General features: G+C 35.2%; 1 protein-coding gene across 2 annotated transcripts; it reads left to right on the top strand.

Moving 5' to 3' along the window:
* The first annotated feature begins 3,661 nt into the window (after positions 1-3,661).
* LOC134652823 (putative inorganic phosphate cotransporter) lies at positions 3,662-16,096 on the top strand. Of its 2 annotated transcripts, none has more exons than XM_063508004.1 (11): positions 3,662-3,702; positions 6,974-7,098; positions 8,874-9,053; positions 11,362-11,500; positions 11,975-12,192; positions 12,884-13,033; positions 13,496-13,628; positions 14,012-14,136; positions 14,605-14,724; positions 15,256-15,400; positions 16,018-16,096. In XM_063508004.1, exons 1-11 carry the CDS (start codon positions 3,681-3,683, stop codon positions 16,044-16,046), a joined length of 1,386 nt encoding a protein of 461 aa, XP_063364074.1. In that variant the 5' UTR covers positions 3,662-3,680; the 3' UTR covers positions 16,047-16,096. The 2 variants fall into 2 exon arrangements, with proteins under 2 accessions (XP_063364074.1, XP_063364073.1); XM_063508003.1 differs by lacking the exon at positions 3,662-3,702 and adding an exon at positions 6,000-6,129.

The raw sequence follows: 16,096 nt of genomic DNA, 5'->3' as shown, positions 1-16,096 counted from the left end.
AATACTGGACTGGTGGACTGTGTGATATAAAATCCACTAAAAGACTTAATAAAATAAATAAACATGATATAATTTATTTATTAAATAATTACTAGTCTTATTATAATTGTCAATTGTTTGTGAAGTATCCAATAAAAATGTAACAAGTTAGTGTCTTTGAAGTTTTTTTGCCTATCGTCACCTGTAATTAGGGTTAGGACATATCGTCGCTATACTTATACAACCTCATATCTGCAACAATAATACTGTTAAACAATTAAGCGACATTAAGTTATTTAAAAATAAATTAAGGAAGATACTTATCGAGAAATGTTATTATACCATAGACGAATTTTTAGAAGATGACATGACATAAAACATTATTATTATTTTCAATAAATCAATTTATTAATATATATATATATATTATTTTTTTTCTTGTATAAAATTAATTGACATCAAGTAGGTAATTCTCTAGTGTTTAATTTTAGTTAAACCTAGTACAATTGCATGATAATTACTTTAAATAATTTATTATACTACATATTATAATTAAGTAGTGTAATTGTGAATTGTATTTAGTTATTAAGTTTAGTTATATATATCCTATATTGTACGCCCTAGCAGGGTGTCATGCACCTACGAAGACTATTTAAATGTAAGACCTATTGTACTGATGAGCATGAGAACAATGGATTAAATGAATATGAATATGAATAATTTGATGGAAATGTCGCTTTTCTTTCATTCGAAATACGGGTGTTTTTGTCATCAAATGAGTGTTGCAGATACGAGGTTAAGTATAGCGGCGATATTTCATACTAAAAGCCTCGGGGTTGCGGCAGGGGGAGGGGTAGGGACGCTAGTGTGCGTAAAGCACCATACCCAAAGGTATCATACTACATTCATAAAAGGTTGGCTATCATTTGTTTGTCTTCCCTATACATTAGAACACAATTGAACCGAATCAATACATACCTAGTCTCAATAGTCTGCTAAGATCATACATGGGTCATTTGCAATTTTTTGTACCTTCGTCTAATTTTTTCTTAACATTCTCAGTTTCGTAACGAACATTAACCATACAAAAATGCAAATTTGTATAGCTAACATTCGTAACGAAACTGAGAAAATTAAGAAAATTTAATCTCATCTTTTCTTAATTTTCTCAGTCTGATCATCGTGCACTGTTGTCAAAACTGGGGATACTATACCCTAATGACTCAGATACCGTCTTATATGAGCCATTTTCTTCGATTCAACATGGAAGCGGTATGTAAATTATATTACCTTAAAATGTTTTGGATTTTTCAATTATAAAGCTTAGCTTTTTTTCTGTCGATGCCATGGTATAGACGGATGAGAAATTTTAAAAATAATACATTTCTGTTTTCAGAATGGCGTATTATCGGCCACCCCTTACATCGTGAAAGGCATCCTCAGCTTTCCCGCTGGCTTCATATCCGATTATGCCCTCGGTAAGGGCTGTGTCAGTACTACTGTTGCCAGGAAGATTAGCAATAGCATTGGTAATACATTTTTTGTTATATTTAAATATTCAACGGCGCAGCGTTCAATAGCACATTTCACAAAAAACTTTTTACATTACTTAGTTCTATGTACTCTAAATTCGATTTAACCAATATACACGCTCCTCCTCTTCGACTTTCCCTTGAAAAACAGGCAGCGAGTTTGAAATTGGGAATACATAGTTAGCGAATCTTCAAGGCCATCCAACATGAAATGCTCAGTGATGCATCGATGGACTTCCCATTCGTTGCTAGGTCTTCCAGGTAGACGGCTAAGGCATCGGCTTTGTTCTTTAACCCTGTTATGTTTTGATGTAGCACGTAGATGTATCTGTGCGAAAAAAAACGCCATTGTAATCGTTCTGAATATTTAAGGTGGCGTTTTCATAGTTACTTAAGTCGTGGTCGTGGCGGTTGTCAGCATCTGTACTCGTAGCCATAGCGGAGCAAGAGTCTTCGGGTCTTTGTAGACTGGAAATTAGACTCTGGGAGCCCATCTTGTAGTATGGACAAAACAAGAAAATTGCGTTTTTGTCTGTGAAATATTGCGTTTATGTATATAATATAGTTGCTATACAATATTTTTTTGGATGAAATGTAAGGAATCGAATGGTATCTACCCTTACTTTTATCGTTTTTGGAAGTTAAAAAAAAACTTAAATTTTGAAACTTTCAGGTCCGGTATTTTTGTAATTTTTCAATATTTTATTTTAATATCCACATTATTGTGATAAATTGCTCGTTTGGGCGTTTTTTTTTGTTGTCCCCTACACTTTTTTTCAAATTTGGGATTTTTTATGTTATTTCTGCTCAGAATCACGAGCACTTTCTATCCTAATAGGAGAAAAAAAGTGTCCCAAAATTTCCATAAATTTTTCGATCTTTCCATTTCGCGACCGCCATACAAAGTCTATGAAAAATGGTGACGGAATGGAAATAAAAACCGTCGGACACTTTTTTCTCCTATTAGGATAGAAAGAGCTCGTGATTCTGAGTAGAAATAACATATTTATGTTATAATAACAAATTTGGGATTTTTTAAAAATCGCCCGTTTGCTATCTATTTTACTAGATTTTGTTACAAAATTCAACATGTGTCATCATCCCTATTATGACATCATCCCTACATCATCCCTATATAACCTATCGACTTCCAAAACATGCATAGCATGTATGATATATACATGATATTGAATAATTTGTGACGTTATCTATGAAAAGGGACCTTATTGTCGATGGCCATTATTAACGATGCTCCGATATAAATACAATGCCGTGCGACGCTGTGCGACGTAAGCGCCATCGACAATAAGGTCCCTTTTCATCGATAATGCCCCATTTTACGGTTTAGACCTTAAGTATAACCCTAAGTATATATAAAGGATACTTATATCTATGCACACGTATAGTATGCACACCTCAATATGTATGTAGTATTTTGGTCTAATTTATCTATTGTTAACATTGACATAAATATATATCTAAGGACGGGTCTTACGAGCCATAAAAATGGGGCCAGTACAACGGTGTCCCGCACACAAATTCGAGCCAATCGTGTAGTCTAACGCCCCAACGTGATTGGTTGATGAGTTCGCATCACGCGCGCGATTGGTCGCAACTAGTTGCGTTAGACTGCACGATTGGCTCGAATTCGTGAGTGACACCACTGAACTAGCACCAAGTTTTGATGTTAGATGAAAATATCCGTTATATTAAATTTGTCAACACCAAACGTCAATGTGGTATTAAGTACCTACTTATTCGATAGGTACCTACAATGCAAACCGCGATTTCTGATAATTCTGATGATCTTCACCAAAACTCCTACTTTGAAGAAATCTAGCAAGTTACATAAGTTTAAAAGTATCTAAACGCCTTCGCCTTATGTAGATAAGCAATCAATACATATGACAAACTGTCAACTATTAGATTTTGATACATAACATAGAGACAAAATTTCTAAAGTTATCAGTTTACAGATTTATATTGGCTACCTTGTGATATATCGTAGTTAAGGAAAACAATACTCAGTCTATGCGCAACGCTATGCGCAGTATCGCGCGCAGATAATTCGAAAAAAACTAACGACTATAATTTGAAACTCGAACAAAAATAAACATTCCTACTGGATATATAATTCTAGTTATAAGCGTATTTTATTAAAGTGATACAATGCCAGAAGTAAAGAAACCAAGTAAGTTCTGATTTTCTGATTGTATTCTTTTATAAACTGGGTTTCATCAATGATTTGTTTCACTTGAAAGAACAATGCATTCGCTAATCTCTTAATTCATCTCTTAGGTCATTTTTACTCGTATATAGTTTTTGTAGTTCAGAGTAGGTATTTTGTAAAAATCCGATAGGTACCTCACATCAGTAAAGGGGATGGCCTCCTAAACAGGGTAGGCAAATAATTTCAAATTAAATCGTTGTATTTTTACCTATTAAAATAATAAAATCGGCAATAAAAGCAGTAGTAGCAGTTAGTCCTGTGATAAAGAGTTTAAGATACTTAATAACAATCAGGTACCTAGAATATCAAATGATTTTAATTTCGAATCAGTAATTATGTAGGTACCTGCAGATTTTATAGCCTTTCAAGCTATAATTGCCATGACTAATACTGTAAACATAAGACATGCAAACATAATAGCAAAGAAAAATAAAAATCTTAGTATTTATATAAGTGAACGCAGGGCTGCTTGTGGCAAATATTGTGTAGTAGCGAAGCGACCCCAGGTACCCTAGTGCTTTTAAGGGACTTAGGGAGATTTCTCACCCGACAGATGGTTACCTAGGTAGGATAGTAGGTACTACTAACAGTTTTGGTCATAAATATTATATTTACAAGTTATAGCCTCCTGACGACTGGGAGTCAAAATTTGCTAGTTTAAATTTAACTCTGACAAAAGATAAAGATATATTTATTTGTAAAAATATAGTGATAAACATGGGTGGACAATAATTTTGGAGGCGTATATTTCACTTGAAGAAGCATGCAAATTTTTCTTACTACCTAGGTACCTACTAAAACTAAATATATACAAATTGAAGCTAAGGCTAAGGGTTAGTAATAAAAAACCGGCCAAGTACGAGTCGGACTCGCGCACGGAGGGTTCCGCACCATCAACAAAAAAAAGAGCAAAACAAGCAAAAAAAACGGTCACCCATCCAAGTACTGACCCCGCCCGACGTTGCTTAACTTCGGTCAAAAATCACGTTTGTTGTATGGGAGCCCCATTTAAATCTTTATTTTATTCTGTTTTTAGTATTTGTTGTTATAGCGGCAACAGAAATACATCATCTGTGAAAATTTCAACTGTCTAGCTATCACGGTTTGTGAGATACAGCCTGGTGACAGACGGACGGACGGACGGACGGACAGCGGAGTCTTAGTAATAGGGTCCCGTTTTTACCCTTTGGGTACGGAACCCTAAAAAGTATAAACTTCATTGAAGCCTATTTTATTTATTTAACATTTTAAATCAGGCAACAAGGCCCATATTACAAATACCTATATTATTACGTGTAGGATACCGCCAATTACCGAACATACCGGTCGCCAGACCGTATCATAATTAACCTAAGTAAGCCGAAAAAAATCACGGAAGGGGTGAGTGTTTTGATTGATAGGTAAATAAACCTTTCCATGATTATTTTTGTGAAAACCCTATACATAATCTTATTACTGTAAGTACCAACTTTTAGGAGCCACAAGAACCCGCCGCCGCCAAGAAGTCGCTGCCGTAAATCGAGTTTACGCTCTAATTTTAAAACAATATGCTGATTTTTGTGAATATTTTGCTCCAATGAAAAAAAAAACTACGGGTTGCACTCAGGGAGTGCCGGCAGAAGTGAAAACTGCAGAAGTGAATAGTGCAAAATGTCTGCAGCTCTATGTATAATTGAGGTTAACGCCATCTAGCGTTATTTCGTCGCATTACTTGAAACCCCTAAGCACATCAGTGTTAGTACTCGAGTTATATTACTACCAGTTAGACGGAAACTCACTAGATGGCATTTAAATCAATAAAGAAAAACACAATGACATTTCTGGGACAACAGTTTTTCGATCAGGTCGTGTCCGTCTTACAGTCACGTGACCTGTCGCGAGTTTAACATTTTTTCCCCACCTCAAAAAGTGCACAGCGCCGCTAAAGAAGTTTTCCCTTCAAAAACACAATTCATATTAATACCTAATTTATTATAATTGCTAAAGCAGTGTTTGTTACAAAAAGTTGTAAATTACTTTTATTTGCGAAACTAAGTAATTTACGGCGAACTTAATTGCTTATTGACTGACTGGCGCGATATCGACTGATAAACCTTGAAACGTTAACGTACCGTTCGGTTGTCCGTACTACGAGGATAAATTATGATTTAGTTTAATTTTTGCTTTTAACTGTTGTAGTTGACTGCTTTGAATTTATAATAAGTTAACTAATTAGTTCAATAACATTGTTTAAATTATAAGTACAAAATCTATACTCGTTTTTGTTACTTGTTCTTTTAAATGTAATGATTGTTCAATTACCTAGATTTCAATTGAAAATAGTGAGATGTTTAAAAAAATTCACAAAAGTGTTTTTTGCGTTTGGGAAATACAATCCACTTCCACAAGGTAAAACAAAAAATATGAGATGCCATGAATACCATGCCGCAGGGTTGGGAGGGAATTATAGGATATTGGATATTCGGCTTATTCGGGCACTTTTTTCACTATTAAGTATTTTGTCAATCGAATTGAAAAAAAATAAAAAATTGAAAAAATCACTGTCTTGGGTGGGACTTGAACCCACGACCACTGGATCACTAGTACAGTGCTCTCCCATCTGAGCTACCAAGACCGTACCCAATTCAGCGAATATTTCCACCATATATATGAGCCCTAGGGAGGCTCTTAGCGACATCTACCGTAAGAGTCCTACACTTCTTAAACGGCTACCAGAGTTCCAAATTGCTGCTAGATGCGCTTTCCCATACTAAATTAATTTTGTATTAAGCAGAAACGTCTGCGAACGATGATGCTATGCAATATGCATGCATGATGATGATGCATCGTTCGCAGACGTTTGTGCTTAATACAAAATTAATGAATTGAAAAAATATGTCAATCTATAGAAAATATAGGTAATATAATATAATTCGGTGCGGGGTGGAGCGTGTCCATTTTGTATGTACCTAATACAATTACTTAATGTTGACAAAACTATTTGTCCATACATAATACAACCAGAGAAATGTTGTGATTTTTACTTTTTTTTCTGCATAATTTTTTACACGTTATATATTAGCCGACTCTAACTTAGGCGTTCTTTAAATTTTAATAAACGAATAGTATGCAAGGTATTCAAATATTAAAGTATTTATTTATTATATAATAAAGACATCACGCTGTCAACAATTCGAGAAAGTTTGTTTTCTAATTTCTAACCATCTTCATTTAGGTAATTACTTAATTTCAGAAGCAGCGTTAGGTATCCGGCACGTACAATGTGTGATGCTGTTCTTCGCAATGTTGTTGGCCTTCGGCATGAGGGTGAATATGAGCATGGCTATTGTCGCCATGACAGACTCTTCAGTGGAAAACGTGAGTAAGAATCATAAGTATTCTTACTGTATCCTATGATATATTCATCAGTTAAAATTTCCAGGTAGGTAACCTAAACTCGCTATGGCTCTTGTTATATGTATATTATGTACCTACTTATATGCCATAATTAACGTAGGTACCTAAGATCGTAGGTGATAAATAAAATGTAATGAAAAAACGTCAAAAATATGACTGCTATTGGGAGAATAATGTGGTCAAAATAAAGGTATTACATGCAGGTGAAACTAAGAGATACGTAAAATACTTTGGGTTAACCTACGAGGCAATTCAATTACTCATTTTACATTGGCATTGAAACAACGGCAATTTATTAGTGTTTGATTTATTACTGAGTTATTGAGGATTTAATCACAAATACTTGAGCACTATTTCTTTAAATTTAACAACATGACCTCAAATGACATTTTATACTAACTTAAAAAACTAGGTGAGCGCGCACTCATCCAAGAAAATACCGTGACGTTTAAAGACGAGACTCGGCAACCCATAAACGAATTTCTTAACTAAAAACAATTACAGTTTATTTAAATTTCATTATTTTACGTGTTTTTAGTTCGGTTTATTAGCATTAGTAAAAAGGTACACAATTTTGACGTGCCTTTTTATTGCAAAACACTTTTCAAAAATAAGTCGCGGCAAATATGTAAAAATTATGAATCATATACGATTATTTACATTCTTTTGCTTTCATAAGTATTTAATAACTATTGAATTTTAAAAGCGTTTTTAAATTAAAAGACAAGGTCACGTAGTCTTTTTTAATGCTAAAAAACCGAACTATAGTTAAAATGGATAGAAGTGGCCAAATGCTTATATTTTAATTACCTTGTTTTTTTATTATTATTCTTTATTTTTCACCACATTTAAGGTTTTTCTATTGCATGCTGATGCTGATATTGCCGATCAAATGATACCTACTTCCTTTCTTATTTAGAATAAGATTTTTTTATATATACATAAGTGAGTAAGAATATAATAATTATGATTCTAGATGAACAAACAGACTGAACTTATAAATGGAACTACATGTTTCTTTCTGAATAGAGATTGTCGAAGTTTTCTTTACAGGTTAGGTTAGGTTAGTACAAGGTGTTATTATTAAGCAAAGACCTGAGATTCGAAATATGATTAGATTATGCTATCAGGAAGAGGAAGTGAGGAAGGCTTAATAACCTTGGCCAAACTTTCCAATTGTTTATGCCTATGATATATGATAATATGCTTTCGATTCAATTGAAATAGTGTTTAGAATCGCGTAGCATTTCAAATAACTTCTTGATTACGATTAGAAATGTAACAAAGTAGAGGTTGTATAAGCGCCACTTGGACCAACCCACTAACCCTGGGTTAACCTGTTAAACCGTTAACCCAGTGTTAATTGTACTGGTAACTATGGTAACTCCAGGTTTACCCGGCTAACCCCGGGTTAGTGAATGGTGCAAGTGGCCCTAAGTGGTTTACAAAATTTTCATTCAAGCATTAAAGTCGACGAGAGCAAATAAATATTACTTTGTACCTACCATATCAGTGGGTACTGCATTTCGTAAATTATGTGCGTACGTTCGATAGCTCATGTTTATTAATTATTATCGAATGCACACGTTTTCCTTAAAAATAGAGAAGGAAAATGCAGCCATAATCACGTACCTATAACTGTCAAATGGTCCTTCTTTTTTTTACGTTTGGGAAATGCGACTGTTCAATGGTCCTAACAAAATAGTTACTGCTTAACAAATCTGTTTAATTTTCAGGCATTCGACTGGAATATACAGATCCAGAGCGTGATTTTGTCTTCTTTCTTCTGGGGCTATGTGATTCTTCAGGTGCCTGGCGGCCTCCTTGCTGAAAAGGTCGGCGGCAGTCTCCTTATCGGCATTAGTATTGGAGCCAACTCCATCATCTCTCTCATTCTGCCAACTGCTGCAGTTTACGTAAGTTTTGTATTTACTTCAAAATCTGGGGGCACGGGAGTGCCCCCGCCAAGTCGAGCAAAACAAAGAGGCACGGCCGTACCATCCTTTTCTGGAAGCGATTCAGGCCATTTTCGACGTCCTGTAATTTTGTGCTGGCTGAAGCTAGAACCCTGAATTTTCAGTGACATATAGGGCTTAACATGCTTAAGATACATTCTCAAAAACATTACATCTGAACTTGTAGTTTAAGAATTATTGTACGTCAAATTTCCTTAGTTTCGACACTGACACATTTATACACTCACCGATCATCTTCTAGCATACCCACAAGTTTCAAATTTTAAACATAAGTAGTTTTTAGCTTATCAAGCCATAGAAAACCTAAAAATATTGCAATATCAGTCACGTTTTAAAGATCTAAGAACTGCATAAGTAAGTTTGTAATCCTATATAAATATATGATATTACAAAGTTACTGTTGCAGTTCCTACAAATAGTAGGTAAAGTAAAGGTACACAACGATGTACGATGTGAGTATGAATGAAGATGTGTTTAAATATGATATGTGTACCTATACATAGTATGGGTATGAGTACCCGAAAAGAAGGACTGTCTACAAAAAGAGATGAGATACCATCAAAAACATTACATGTAAAAATGTGCCAGTCTCGCACCGCTTTTACTACAAAAAAGTTTTGAGATATAATGTGAAACCAAGTCGGTTATTTTAATCAGTGCCAGGGGGTGTTAAAACCAATAAAAATCAATAAGATATCTTTAATTTGTAATACATATAATGACTTGGCAATCGCACATAATGCTTTATTCGTACCGTACTCGTAAATATGTGTAATGCTCAAACTGCAATTAGCGCTAGAGTTATGTTCAATTAGATTTATTTTTAATAGGTGTCGATGATCCTTATGTCATTATGCAGCCGTGTGATGGCCTAGTCATTATACGTATTACAAATTAAAGATAAACTTATTGATACTGTTTTAACACCCCCTGGCACTGATTAAAATAACCGACTTGGTTTCACATTATATCTCAAAACTTTTTTGTAGTAAAAGCGGTGCGAGACTGGAACCTTTTTACATGTAATGTTTTTGATGGGATACACTTAATTTAGGAACTGTCTCGAGTCAATGTCTCGAGTCTCCTGATTTGCAGCAGGCCTCATCACATTTAGCGTTATGTATACCGAATTCTATTTAATTTTGGTGAATGCTCTCATCATTTCTCGATATTGTAGATCTTCTAAATTCCGATTTCTAATTATAATAGATTATTTGAAGATTTTAATTCCTATATAATAATTTTATTGATTGATCCGCGCTTGACTTTACAACTCACGTGTAATTGTACACGACGTGTCATATTTTAGATAACTTACATGATCTTGCTTAAGTGCTCTTACGCCAATGCTCTTTAAAGGTCGTCTGTTATCTCCTAATCATCATCAATCAATACGTCAGTGGCTTTCAAGATTTGGTTGTTTTTTTACCTAGCATGAGATATTGTTATCATTTGGTAATGTTTATTATACAGGGTGTCAAGCACAGTACAGTAGGGGTGAAACGAAGGTCAATGATAGAGCTACCGATTTGACCCCCAACTGACGAGTATGTTCAGTGTACATCATAACAGCTTTCGAACAATTCTGATTAACTTGTACGTAGTAGAATTTTGGTATCTTTACCATTATTTTGTACGAGTATATTCAACTTAAATTATTGAAATAATCAATTAACTAAAGTAAGTTTTGAAGGACGTTTCAGCAAAAACACAATATAATGAATAAACTTTAAATAAATGTCATACACTAAGAAAAAGTGACCAAGGCCTTCAGTGCCCCAGGCTGGAATCGAACTAGCGTCCTCTGCTATCGCGGCAGGTGCCTGTGCCATTCGGCCACTGGGCCACAGCGGCATAGGTCGAATTTTTCCAAGTATATGCACTTCTTACTGAAGGCTTATGGCGCCCCCTGGCCACCTCTAAGGTAGAACAGTATGGTTCGACCTTTCTAACTGGATCGTCTCAGGTGATACAGAGTTAGCGAGAGATTTATATAGTAGTGTGTCTACTTGAAATAAAAAAAAATTAAAATATTTTCTGAAAATAATTTAATTTGTTCTAATACAATATCATGAATATTGAGAACCTTTGTAGTAAGTAGGTACCTATCGATCTATTTATTTATGGTTGATAGAATACACCGGGATGTTAATAAGGTAAACAAATTTCTGGCTGAAACTTTGGTAATATGTGTAAATGTAGAGGAATTGAATGCAGAATAAAAAGAAAAAAAATCTCTTAATTTCAGGGTGGTTGGTACGCAGTATGCGCCTGTCGGGTGCTGCAAGGTTTAGCGCAAGGATTCATTTATCCAAGCATGCACAACCTTATCGGAAAATGGGTGCCGTTAGAAGAAAAAAGTCGTCTAGGGACGTTCATTTACGCAGGTAAATCAATTTAACCAGTTTTTAGTGAAATGTGAAACTGTATGGATATGAAATTAAGCAAAATATTCCTTGTGATGACTTTGAAGTTAATGTATTTAAAAATGTACATTACATTATTAGATAAAGATGTAACAATACAGTTAACAATATGTAATTGTGTAACTCGCATAATTAACGTACGTAAACAAAGATAAGTGATTAGGTAGCGTTGTAGCACTTGTAGCTCATAAAATATTTATGGTTCACGGTAAAAGCAAACTCGTAACGTCAAATTACAAAGCGTAATGACAAGATGAAAAATAACTGATGTAATATTTTTATTATGTTCTTAGGTTTTATTACTGCTTAATTTCTGTTCACTGGTTTGTGGACATGTAATTATGTTATGTCATGATGTAAAGTCAGAGTATTTCTACGTTACATTTTGCTTAAGTACCTACACCTAAATTGTGCCTCATTTCAAACTTTTCCCAGGAGCTCAATTGGGTACAGCAGTTATGCTGATGTCAGCAGGCTTCTTGGCAGACTATTGGGGCTGGCCCGCTATATTTTACTTTGTTGGTACATGTGGAGTCATCTGGACCCTCATATATATGTTTATTGGAGCAGGAGAACCTCAGAACTCGAAATTGATAAGTGAAGAAGAGATGTTGTATATCCAGACTTCTCTTGGTCAAGTTGGAGGCAAGAAGGTAAGTTTTAAATTGAATCTTTCACGAAAATATATTTTTAGTTGAAACTCTAAATTCATGATGGGACCTCAGCGCGCATAAGCTTTTTTGCAAAATTCGCGAAGCGTCTGGTTGACGTAACTGGTGACCAAAGAGCTAGCGGCTTCCTCGCACAACAAATCAGCATTGCGATTAGGGTTGCCAGATCGAAAGGCGCTATTATCGGGAAAAAATATCAATTTTTCGCGATTTTGAGACTTAAGTCGGAAAAAAAAACATTCAAATTAAAGTAATGGTACTAAAAACAACGATATTTTACATTATTGGCACTACGTCAGCTGCTCTGCCCATAGACGTTTTTATAACGCTGATGCGCTCGACACGACAGTTCGGAACTTGAAATTATTGTTTTATAACGTGCAGCTGTTTTTCGGGACAATCTCCACATTGTCGGGAATCGGGAACATATGCTAAAAATCGGGAGAATCCCGCCAAATCCCGACCATCTGGCAACCCTAATTGCGATACAATGAGGAAATGCTGCCAGCATCCTTGGTACATGCCTCAAGGGCCTATTTCAGATTTAAGCTAGTTATTAAATTTAGTTTAGTTTACCTCTGTATGTGATATGTTGGTATCTAATATGTAAATAGAGAGATTTATTAGTTTATTGACATCAATTATAATTTATTTATTTACTTATGAATTCCAGTCACTTCCAACGCCATGGATGTCACTGCTGACGTCCATGCCCTTCATCAGTCTGATCATCGTGCACTGTTGTCAAAACTGGGGATTTTGGACCCTAATGACTGAGATACCGTCTTACATGAGCCAAGTTCTGGGAGTCAATATCAAAGCGGTATGTAAATTACCTATATCACTTTAAAATGTTTTTGGATTTTTAAATACTTACAAACTTTTTAACACGCCCTTTTGGGGGATAACTAAATCTCTTTTAAGTCCGATATTATGAGAATTTTTGTATTTATTTCATTTTGGTATTTCCCTTAAATTTCGTGCTATCGAGATTCCACTGTTGCAGTACATGACACACACATAGTTTTGGAATTGCTGAGGCGGTTTGACATTTGTGTTAGGAACGTAATTCTAATTTGTAGGTACCAAAAAATTTACTTGATTATGTTTGTAATGGTTTAATTTTATTCAATTAACCTGTCGAATCCCACGATATGACGTCACCATAAGCGTTCTGGCTCATATATGAGCCCTGGGAGCTGACAGATTAATCCTTAGCTTTTTTTTCCGTCGATACCGTGGTATAGATGATTAAGAAATTTTAAAATTACATTTCTGTTTTCAGAATGGCGTATTGTCCGCGACCCCTTACATCGTGATGTACATCCTCAGCTTTCCCGCTGGCTTCGTATCCGATTATGCCCTCGCTAAGGGCTGGGTCAGTACTACTGCTGCCAGAAAGATTAGCAATAGCATCGGTAATATTTTTTTTGTAATAAGTAAATATTAAATATCAATAATATCGCATGTAATTATTCATTATGCCAATATGCGGAAATGAAACTACATGAACTGTGTGTGTAGATTTAATATCTATAGGCAAACACTTACTTAAAGTATAAACATATCAAATCTAAACCATACTTGAAAATAACTAGTTGAATACGACATTCCAGATCATCAGAAAGTATTCTAAACGGGCCCACAGATTACCAGTTCGCCGGACGATATCAGTCGGTCAGTTGTTCGAAACTGTCACCTTTTGCGTTTATCTGACAGGCTGATATCGTCACGGCGAACTGGTAATCTGAGGAGTTTTAAGGACAAACTAGTTTAATATTATCTATGTTTTTGTCGACAGGTTTCATAGGCCCAGCGTTGGCCTTGATTGGATTAGCATATGTGCCAGCTGGTAACATAACCCTAGCAGTCGGTATACTGTCCGCCGTGGTGGGACTCAACGCGGGACACTTCACTGGCTTCATGGTAAGACTCTTCTTCTTGCCAAATCAACTTATGTAAAAACGTAGTTGCAGAAATGTGATTAATTTTGGAACATACTGTCTCGAGATTAAACTTTCGTGAGACATATTTTAAACTGTTTAGACGACAACAACGGTTTCACTCACTTGAATTTTGAGTCGCTATTGGCGACATGTTTCGGGCCTGTCGGGGGTCTTTCCTCGATCCTCACAACGCACTTCCCACCACCGGACATAGTGAGTGCAGTGTGCCGACTTGTCGCCAATAGCGACTAAAAATTCAAGTGAGTGAAACCGTTTTTTAGACAACATAAAAACAGTTTACATACTGTCTCATTTGAACAAAATAAATGAATGCATCATATCATGCACCCAGTGGCTGCCAGAGCGAGATCCCCAAGTACTACTTAGGTAATAAAAACAATTTTACAGTTTTGAAATATATAATATTTACTTGTCTTTTTTATTTCAGCTAGTTCATCTGGACATGGCGCCCAATTTTGCGGGAACTATGCTTGGTATCACGAATGCCCTTGCGAACATTATCTCCATTATTGCACCATTAGCCGCTGGAGCTATTATAAAAGACGAGGTAACTCTTAAAATTTATCAGTAAAATTAAAATAAATAAATAATAATTTGACATGTCATTCTCAGTCTTGACAAAAATAATAATTGAAATTAAGCAAATGTTCTTTTCTGCTGTCGATATCGGAGGGATGTAAGAGGAAATAAAAACCAAGGAAAAGGTGGATGAACTGTGTTAGAGATGATATAAAAAGAAATCAGGTGAATAATGAGCTGATGAACGACGTACTTACTATCGAAGAAAAAGACATGCGGTGCCGACTCCAAGTGAACGGGAAAAGGGAAAGCGAATGATGATGATAATGATGGTTTATAGAAAAAGAAATATAAATATTATTTGATGTTAAATTCGTCTCTTAACGGACGGAACGCCACAAGGTAGGTTCTAACACATAAACCGTGGGTTTGGGGCCTGAAAAGGGAAAGATAGGCGGTGCAGTCTGCAAACTGGCCATCTCTTGTGCAAGAGGCAAACAAGTTTACGTTTCTTTTCCACTATTGTCGAATTCAAACATTGACCAATGTTTTATTTCAGACTGACGCGGCAGAATGGCGGAAGGTGTTCTACCTTTCCTCATTTATATACATCTTCGGAAACACCATCTACCTCATTTTCGGAAGCAGTGTTCGGCAGTCGTGGAACGAACCGAAGACAGAGAAAAACATTGAAAGTGTCACTGGTAAGGATATTTAATTTTACTTTACTGAAGTAAAATAGGGGACAGAATGGGAATCGAATTCTGCATTTCAAACTGTTAAAACACAGGCAATAATAATGACATTTTATTTAGGATATTTTAATATATAGAGTCGGGAGTTCGGAAAGAGAAGAGTTGTAAAATGTATTGGGCCCTATACATTCCACGACCACGACTCTTCTCTTTCCGCACAGAGTCTACTATGTGTCGCTAACGACACAACAAACAGACGAATCTAAATAATTAATCCATGTAAAGATTTGAGCTTTCCTGTTGTAACAAAAAAATCAACAACCACTGTAAAGATTATGTCAAATCCAAAGCAGTTAAAATAAATTAAAAAATTTTAATAACAGAACTCTCGTGAGAATGAGATACATTAGATATACCTAATAAAATGGCTCGTTTATCTTTTTCAAGTCTAATTACATATATTGCTCCGCCCAGCAATTGCAATTGAATTGTCTGCGTCCGTAGCAAAACATGCTGAGCGATTTTCGATTTAAAAGAAAAGTGACTGTCCCGTTTTAATACAATATTTTACCAATTAATTGTTATGAATAGTCATGTGTTCCAAGTTAAACTTATTTTTTTTACAGATGCTGAAAAAACTGAAAAAGTAATATAAAATCCACTAAAAGACTTAATAAAATAGATAAACATGATATAATTTATTTC

Source organism: Cydia amplana, chromosome 12 (genome assembly GCF_948474715.1).
Source record: "Cydia amplana chromosome 12, ilCydAmpl1.1, whole genome shotgun sequence".
NCBI classification, from domain to species: Eukaryota; Metazoa; Arthropoda; class Insecta; order Lepidoptera; family Tortricidae; genus Cydia; species Cydia amplana.
Note: the sequence above shows the minus strand (reverse complement) of the source record. Positions and strands in the feature narration are given on the sequence as shown.

Bases quoted from the DNA above. Each gene is read 5' to 3' on its own strand.
- LOC134652823 (XM_063508003.1), top strand. From the start codon at position 6,027: ATGATTGTTCAATTACCTAGATTTCAATTGAAAATAGTGAGATGTTTA. The intron at 7,099-8,873 runs GTGAGTAAGAAT...TTTAATTTTCAG, and splicing joins CAGACTCTTCAGTGGAAAAC to GCATTCGACTGGAATATACA. The intron at 14,725-15,255 runs GTAACTCTTAAA...GTTTTATTTCAG, and splicing joins GAGCTATTATAAAAGACGAG to ACTGACGCGGCAGAATGGCG.